The sequence below is a fragment of the Siniperca chuatsi genome, linkage group LG6 (genome assembly GCF_020085105.1).
Source record: "Siniperca chuatsi isolate FFG_IHB_CAS linkage group LG6, ASM2008510v1, whole genome shotgun sequence".
Taxonomy (NCBI): domain Eukaryota; kingdom Metazoa; phylum Chordata; class Actinopteri; order Centrarchiformes; family Sinipercidae; genus Siniperca; species Siniperca chuatsi.
Window position 1 is genome coordinate 24,109,711 of NC_058047.1, and position 9,137 is coordinate 24,118,847.

At 39.9% G+C, this 9,137-nt stretch overlaps 1 protein-coding gene across 2 annotated transcripts; it reads left to right on the top strand.

The window, feature by feature from the left end:
* Positions 1-637: 637 nt before the first annotated feature.
* On the top strand, positions 638-8,747 carry fbxl5 (F-box and leucine-rich repeat protein 5). 2 transcript variants are annotated; one of them, XM_044198650.1, is made up of 11 exons: positions 638-794; positions 1,539-1,754; positions 2,641-2,736; positions 2,946-3,141; positions 4,101-4,286; positions 4,430-4,555; positions 5,221-5,375; positions 5,476-5,558; positions 5,703-6,437; positions 7,025-7,173; positions 7,619-8,747. In XM_044198650.1, the coding sequence occupies exons 1-11, from the start codon at positions 711-713 to the stop codon at positions 7,693-7,695; spliced, it is 2,103 nt and encodes a 700-aa protein (XP_044054585.1). In that variant the 5' UTR covers positions 638-710; the 3' UTR covers positions 7,696-8,747. The 2 variants fall into 2 exon arrangements, with proteins under 2 accessions (XP_044054585.1, XP_044054586.1); XM_044198651.1 differs by lacking the exon at positions 638-794 and adding an exon at positions 848-982.
* Positions 8,748-9,137: the final 390 nt, after the last annotated feature.

Here is a 9,137-nt window from a genome sequence, read left to right on the forward strand (position 1 = left end):
GACGTTCCTAATCTCCACCCCCAATGGGACAGTTGCTGTGGACATTTTCCATAGCAACCACAAGCCAACAGTGGAGTGTAGAGTACATGGAAGCCTTTGCACCATGTTTTTGGCCAACCAAATACACTTTATTCGTAATTTATAGCGGTTTGCACCTTCTTCTGCCAACGCTGTGGTACTAATTTGCCCAAACATAGCTTTACTTTACTTGAATGAGTATCAGACCAATGGCTAAAAATAGGCAAATGTGATCTTATGAAAACAATAGTCAGTGTTAAACGTCTCTTGAAATATACTGTATATATAGTAAATGACAAACAAAAAAGTACATTTACGTCAGTGCAGTGCTTCTGCAGATGGCCTTGTAGCTATACACAAAGCGCCTTATCAGTATTTTCAATATTCTATATTTAATCTAGATAGCTCCTAATATGTGTATATTTTACAACGCAAAAGTAAAGCTAACGTTTTATGAAGCGTTTCAAAACACTTTTGCTGATCTGGGAGCGTATGTCCCCTCGAGTTACAGTGAAATTTATAAAACCTTTTTTCAAACATTGATCCCAGATCAGTGCTTGTACTGTTGGATCTTGGCTGACAATTTGCCTACATTAATAACTTGTGGTCACATGACTCGCTCGCACACGCCTCCTCTTTTGATTGTATCGCCGACAGTACGCAGATGACGCACTGAGGTTTAGTGTGTGAAGATGGCTCCCTTTCCGGACGAGGTGGATGTTTTTACTGGCCCACACTGGCGAATGAAGCAGCTGGTGGGCTTATACTGCGAAAAGGTTAGTATAAATAATTGTCCGTCGTTAATTTGGAGTTTTACAAAGGAATATATGACGGTGTGTGGCCAACGGACGAGTGAACGCCAGCTAGCACACCAGCTAGCTTGTATCTATAGCACTCAGGATTGACTCAGTCGAAGCACATGAACTATCGGATGATTGTCTTACGACCACTTTAGGACTGTTTGGTAACGTTAGCTCCATTGTTCGACTTATGCACGCGAAGTTAGCGTTGCATAGAGGTGTTTACTTAACCAGTACTTTGAAGCATGTAGTGGGTTGCTCTTAAAAAACTTTAAATACGTTAAGCCATCCTCTTCAGGCTTGCTAACTGGTTTAGCTAGCTTAATTAACGTTAACTTGCAAGATAGCTTATTATACAACATGCTTTAAGTATCACGACGCAATATCTACAAACTGTGTATAATATTTGAGATTTTCAGTCTGTCTTTTAAAATTTCGCCACGTGTCAGATCAGCTCAGTTAGTGACATTAGCTAATGTAACGTTACGGCGGGTATGCTGCTAACGTAAGCTAACTACGTATAAAGTATAACGTTACTGCTGTAATGCTAGCTGTCTGAGTTGACATTCTCTGCCGTACCCAGTGTTGGGTTACGTATAGGAAATACCAATTATTGTGATCTAAATGGTACCAGCAGAAGTGTTAATGATTAAATGTATCTCAGTATAAACTCAAATGACGTAACATTTAATAATAATGAGTTTGTCTGTTTTTCCACAGCTGTCAAAAACCAACTTCTCCAACAACAATGATTTCCGCTCATTTCTTCAGTCACTGTGCGCCACCTTCAAGGAGTTCAAAATGCATGAACAAATTGAGAATGAGTACATAATCGGCCTGTTGCAACAGCGCTGCTGCACTGTGTACAATGTGCACTCTGACAACAAACTCTCAGAGATGTTGTCCCTCTTTGAAAAAGGGTTGCACAGCGTTAAGGTAAATATGCATTGATGTTTTAAAAAGTAGTTTATTGTCATGCCATGGCCCTAAATTGCACTATTATTTTTTATTTTGGCTCAGCAGAAAAAAACCTAGCCTTTACTTAAAGGGAAAATATACATTCAGTTCTGCAGCACTCAGCTAATATTCGATGCTCAATGATGGGGTAACACTCTGTCATTAGAATAACTATTATGTTAGCCACACAAAGGTTGCAGTACCAACAACATCAGAATTATTGTTTTTCATGTATACATGTTAATTGTAAAGATGGGAAATTATTCTCTTTTAAATGTAGCATAATTTATATTAAAGTCCTTTGACAAATTGTAGCATCCATTTTCATAAAATTAGTTTAAACCACGTTTTTGTCACTATTGTATGTGTTGTATCCATTACAACTTGAGAATTTATCTATTAAGAAAAGGGCCAGATGCAGAAAGAAGTGGGCTGAATTATATAAAAAGGGCAGGGTTGTTTTTGTGATCTGCGTAACAAGAGAGAAGAGTTATTGTTCTCTCTCAAGCCAGGGGCAAACCAAACAAATGGGCTTTCCAGAATGATAACTTCCGCTCTGCCCCAGTCAGTTTGTAAAACATTAAGGAACGTTCTGCTTCTTTGGACTGAGGTCCTGCACTCTGTCTTAGAGGAAAGATGTTTCTCCTGAGATTAATAGTACTGTGCTGAGATTTTTTTTTATTGTTGGAGGACCTTATTTTGAATTTTCCTCAGTTGTTTTTGAGACTGTGCAGAATATTAGGTCTGAGAAGGATATAAATGTTTAAAAATCTAGCTATTGAAAAAAATAGGTGTAAAAAAAAAAAGTCTCAACTGCCATGTTTTTAAGGGATTCCATGAATTAATAATTGTTATGTGTTTTTAGAGTGAATATGAACAGCTTAACTATGCCCAGCAGCTGAAGGAGAGACTAGAAGCTTTCACACAAGATTTTCTGCCCCACATGAAGGAAGAAGAAGAGGTATAATATGTTCAAATTTCTTTTTATTGTTGATATAAATATCTTTTAATAAATTGATTCCCCCAAAGAATGGGTAAGACCAAATTATGTTCATAAACAACAGAAACATAAAACAATAAACCCAAGAAAACATGTTTAAAAACGTTTGTTCATACCGCAGGGAATTGCACTGTTGCCAGCTGTTTATAAACTAAGGAGATTCGTTGCAGGTGTTTCAGCCTATGCTTATGCAGTACTTCACCTATGAGGAGCTCAAGGACATCAAGAAAGAGGTGATAGCGCAACACTGCAGCCAACAGCAATGGGACTGTGCTGCTGAGGTGCTGAAGGGCTTCAGTTTGTGGAGCCAGGCAGAGGAGCTGCAAAAAGCCTTTAAATATGCAGATCACGAGAAGACAGATTATGGTTAGTGACTATATACCAAAATGTTAAAACTATTTTTAAGTAATTTGACGAAATGTTTCTCATACCTGAAGCGGGGTTCTTGCATATGCAAGCCTCGAGGGAAGCACTATCACCAGTGTTCATTAGGACTGCTGTGTCAAGTTGAGTTCATGTATTCAATGAAGGGGTCACAGCCGGTACATGAATGACTAGTTCTCCCAGTATGTCTGTACAGCAGACCCTGAAGAAGAAAGCCACTAGTCTGTACACTTTCAAATGTAGGTACATACAAAAGGTTGTCACACTAATGCAAACAGTATTGTGGCACTAAAAATGAAGGACAAATTTGATACTTAATTGTGTCATTTAACAAGTGAAAATACCCAGCCAGCTTCTAAAATGTGAAGATGTGTTAGCGTTTTTCTTAATACTGTTGAATTTTTTGAGTGAGGTCAGTCAAAATAAACAATTGAAGCACATCACTTTGTGCTCTGGTAATTTGTGATGGGCAAAACAAACAACTAATTAAAAAAGTTTAATTAAAAATATAAAATATTTGAAGCTCAACAGTATTGTCTAGCACTTGCAGTACAATAGGCTTTTTTTCACAGCAGAATTTTGACTTGTCATAGAAAAGCACAGGTGTTAATAATAACATTAACTATGGCTTCGTCCTATTCGAGTGTCCCAGTAAGTCGTGGCAGTGCCAGCGCCAGCATGTACAATAACAGGACCTTGAAACCAGGCAGCTAAAGGGAATTCAGCCATCATTAATTTTGTTATTTACACCTGTGGTTTTCCTACCGTGACGTGTCAAAATGTCTTCAGTGAAAAAGGCTTATGTGTAAGCAGTGCCATCTGCAACTGCTTCATGAAAGGATCAATTGTCTTGGAAAGTGGATGGCATTTGTAAAAGGTGCATTTCATAATTTCGGTATTTGAATCACTTACAAGCAAAGCTGTTTTGTTCTCTTCCTCAGAACTGGAAAAGAACAGGAATTATTCAACCCACATCTCCCAGCTTCCTACAGAAATCATGCTGAGGCTGTTCCACTATTTGGGCCCTGAAGATCTGTGTCACTGCAGTCAAGTGTGCAGCTCTTGGTCAGAGCTGGCCAAGACCGGCTCTCTGTGGAGGCACCTCTACCCTGTACGCTGGGCCAGAGGTAGGCCGCTGATAGTTGGTGATTACCTTAAGGAACAAAATATTGTTTACTTAGCTTAATTTTCCCTGCGAAAAAAATACTTTATTGCATTAATTTAAGTATGTAGTGCACTGCTGATAAATGTTTGTGTGTCTTTAATGTAGGTGATTATTATCATGGCCCCCCTGGGGATCTGGACCAGGAGCCAAATGATGAGTGGGTGAAGAGTCGCCAGAATGAGGGCCGGGCCTATCAGGAATGGGATGAGGATGCTGATGTTGATGAGTCTGGTGAGGTTTTGTCTTAAGCGAAGTGCATACCTCAGTTAGTGACGAAAACAGTAGCTCTTGCAGTATGTATATCATTTCAGAATGAAGTTAACAAAAAGTAAGTATAAACGGGAACATGCTATTGCTAGTTTCAAACCCCTTCAACCTGCTTTTGGCAAAACTTGCCAGTGTGTGCCCTTAAAAACACAATGACCACTGTTTGTAATGCTCTGCAGTGTAACACAGTCATGTATTTGTTTTTACTGGTCAGCTGTAAAAGAGCAGATTAGGCATTATGGGCTGCATTGACATTTCTAATATTTGGTTTTGGTAGTTGAGTTAAAAAAAAAAGTACACAATAGTTTGAATGGTTGATATAGGGTAATGAAAGTATAGCGTGATAAAATCTAAATGTGTTTGGCCAAGATCCTCAGGCAGGGCACTCCACATTTGCTCACATGCTCTTGTGGTGAAACCAGTTACCTTTATTTACCTTTTTCACTGAAGTCAGAAAGGTGCTCCTTCTCGATCTCAGGCTGCACTCTGGCATGAAGGTAGTAAACAGCCTGCAGCGTAGCCATAGGCTGTACCTAGCAGTCCATTCTTTGAAGGCGATGATAAAAATGAGTTCTATATCTGAATTGAGTAAATTGTGTCTTCCTTGTTCTTGTTCATTGTCTTTTTAGATGTGTCGGGCCATACTCGCGGCTCCCTGGCAATTAGCACTGCTCAGCGAGAGAAGAGGCTTCTGAATGGGATTATCCAGAACCTTCTGCCAGCTGTGGGTTCATCTGTCAAGTCCATTGTTCTGGCATACAGTTCTACAGTCTCTAGTAAAATGGTATTCAGCGCAAAAACTTTATTTTGACACTGTATTGGACAATACCTGATAATGAAGATCGTGTCATGTCTGAACTGACATACTTTTGTCCTCTTTTCAGGTGCGCCAGATCCTCAGTCTCTGCCCCAATATTACTCACCTGGACCTGACCCAGACTGGTGTTACAGATTTTGCATTTGACAGGTAAATATTAAAGTCTTTACTAAAATATCATTAAGTCATTTCTGATTATGCACAGTGGTCATGGGGTATCATTTCATCATATCTATTTTATGTACAGGAAACTCAGTACTCATCACTATGTTTTTGCTATCCTCTCTCTTTCAGCTGGTCATCTCTCGGAGCCTGTGTCTCTCTGGAGCACCTGGATTTGTCGGGGTGTGAGAAGATTACCGATCACACACTGAAGAAACTGTCTGTTGGGCTGGGTGACCTTACATCTTCCACCTGCTTTGACAAACGCTCGGACCGACGAGCCAAGCTTCTTAAAAGTTCCCCAGTGCCCATCACGCTCATGGAAGAGAGAAACCTACATCCAGCGGGGCGGAAGCGGCAGGCCATTATTTTCAAGAAGGGGACTGGCCGTTGGGGCGCTGCCTGCACCCCTACGCAAGTGTGGGTCCTGGACCCCTCAGACCTTGCTGATATTGAAGATGCTGCAGAGTGGAGCCGTCGTGGTGGGATGTCTCTTCCTGAAGCAGAAAGCTTTGTAGAGACACAGCTTGTGGGAGGCTCGTGCTGTTGCAGGAGGAGCAGGAGGCGGGGGCAAAGGACTGGTTCAAATGCCTCCTATTTGCATCAGCAGTATGCCATGTCTGGGGAAATGTTTTGTGGTCACTCCACCTGCTGCACTAGTGACATGGCCCTCAGGACTTTTACTAGGCCTCAGTGCGACTCAGGCACCACCAGAAGTAGCACTGCAGAGTTTCGGACTAAATGCTCCTCATTTGGGGGCCTGCAGTGTCTGGAGCATGAAAACAGGACTGACCAGTCAGTGGCAAAACGCTCGCTGAGATTTCTCAGTCTCTCTGGATGTTATCAAGTCACAGATTTGGGTTTAAGGTAAAGATTATGCATTGCTGTTTTTCACCTAAAAACAAAAAAACAAAACAAAACCCAGCCTTTTTATACTTGAAAGAGCATGATTTCACATACAAACCTGGGTTTACATGGATTTATTTGAGAGGTTAGTATCTTCAGAAACTGATGTGCTGCAGTGAGATGAATGAGTCATCTTTGATCAGCTGAAAAATACCACAACATTGTGTCAGGTTGCATTGATGCAGTTTCAAAACAACATTTAGTGGTAAGTGGCAAGTGTAATTATTTTCAGTGCTAGCTGAAAACAGAAGATGGTATAATAACATGTGGGTGCTGTCATACTGTCACACGTTAACACACAACACAAGTAAACTTGCAACCTCTCATCTGGCTAAATAAAATGGAAAAGTAGTAATACAGGTGTGCCCATTAAGTTATGTTTCCATCAGTTATAACCTAAATACTGATTATTAGAGAAAGGCATTGTACATTACATTTGCCATAGTCAACAGTATTGCCTTTATTAGGTTAAGACTGTATAATCACTTTCATGTAGACTTCCTCACTACTGGTTTGCCTGTAATGAGGTTGCACTGTGTGTGTTTCAGGGCTCTGTCGCAGCGTGGAGGGCTTCCTTTCCTGGAGCATCTTAACTTGTCCGGCTGCCTCTTCATCACTGAGAAGGGGCTGCAGGAGCTGGTGTCAGCCTGTCCTTCCCTCAATGATGAGCACTTCTATTACTGCGACAACATCAACGGTAACACTTCCAATTGAAATTGTTCGGGGTCCTTTTTCCTCTGTAACACAAAATTGTACATGCTCATGGTCTAGTACAGTGCTTTGGAAATAGGCTGTGTTATGTTAAACTGCATGTGAATATGTCATAATGAATGTATAAGATTTTGTGAGCAGATCTATTGGATGTGTGGCAACTGTAACAAACATTACTAACCCCACCTGCATAGCATGTGTCCTAGTGTAAGACAGATGCTACTGAGGTGGAAGGTAAGTAGGCATTACAGTGGCCACTATGCCTTCAGTTTTCACTTGATTTCACTTTTTTCATTTTCATTAGATTTATTTGTTTAAAATGTAATAATTTGTTTGTATTGGTGTAGATTGTCTATGTAAGGGTATGTGTAAGCTTTGCCTTACCTGTGGCATGCAGTTCAGCAGATGACCTCTGTGGTGTTTCTCTCCAGGTCCTCATGCCGACACGGCCAGCGGCTGCCAGAATCTGCAGTGTGGTTTCAGGGTCTGCTGTCGCTCTGGAGAGTAAATCCCGTCAACGCTCTCCTAAAATGTCACATCTCCTTTTTATTGCACTTTATCCTGGGAGTACATGTTGCTGTACTTTGTGTCACTTAAAAATGTTTCTGGATGGAACTTAATTTTGCTCCTGTTATTTCCATTTCCATCTATATTAAATGGAAACAATCTTTTAGAAAGGAAAACATAAAGGGGTGATAATGGATTTGGAGTGTCTGAAAATGTACCATTCTGGTTCCTTTTTTGATTTTGAAAAATTAAAAAACTAGACAAGTGTAAACACCAAGTACTTTGTTTTCTGTAGTTAAACTATTTCTTTTGTCACTAAAACTATACTGATTTACATAAGTCTTGTTGTCCCTGTGCTGTCTTTAGTTGGTCCATTTGTAATTAGCACTGACTGACAGTAGCATCAAAGTGATGTTACTTTTTTACCTTAAACATGCTTTGTAATGTATTGGTGGGTGACATGGAAAATGAAAAAGGAGTGAATGAATCGCTGCCTCTCCTTAGATTGAAGCTGACTGTCATGTCGCTGACAGTTACGGGTCAGAATGATCTACATATAGTCCCGCTGTACATGGAGGACGATTTGACTCCTGTGTTATCTTACCTTGATGTTCAGTTAACTGTTGATGCTGGCACAGCCACCATGAAGTTACTGGGACACCAGTAAATGATGTACAGACATAGGAACTGGTACATGATGTTGCAGTATAGTCTTAACCACTTTGGCCAACTTTGTGATACCGGGTGTTCATAGTCACCGAAACAAGCTTTTTGCTTTTATTTTACTTTATGCACTCCAATATTGTGGGCAAGGAAATGCAGCAATGTTCATATAAGAGGGATTTTAATGTCTGACACTGAAGAGCTTTTAGAGAAGCTGAAAGGGGATTAAGAATAATAACCCTCAGATTGGGAGAAGTCTATTGTGTACTTCATCTTTAATCATTCTGCAGCAGGATTTATTTGCTTGTTCAAAAGTCTTGCATAAGGAGTTGTATTGGAAATGTTAAATTCATAAACAGAACAATAAAAGTATCTTGGGGTTAAAAGCTCTGTTAATGGTCATTTTAATTATTTTGTGAACACAATTGAAGTAGAAATTGAAAAGCTTGCAAATGTGACATTTTAGTGTCTCAACGCATTAAAAAAACAGTAGGAAACATACTTAGATATAGTGCCCGGTACTCTGAGCTATCGGTTAATTACATACATTTGTCCAACACAACAGCCCTGCAATAAATCCTATTTTTGTGAAGATTGTAATCATGTTTTTGTTGGTGTAGTTTATTAACTGTATGGTAGGTTTTAGGCTGTTTCTAGTAGTGGTGATCCTATAAGGTGTTAATATACATTTTTATATGTCAACGCAGATGAACAAAATACTGGAAACACATTTGAATACAGTCCAATACAACAGCAACAGAACACTGCTAAAATGGCTAT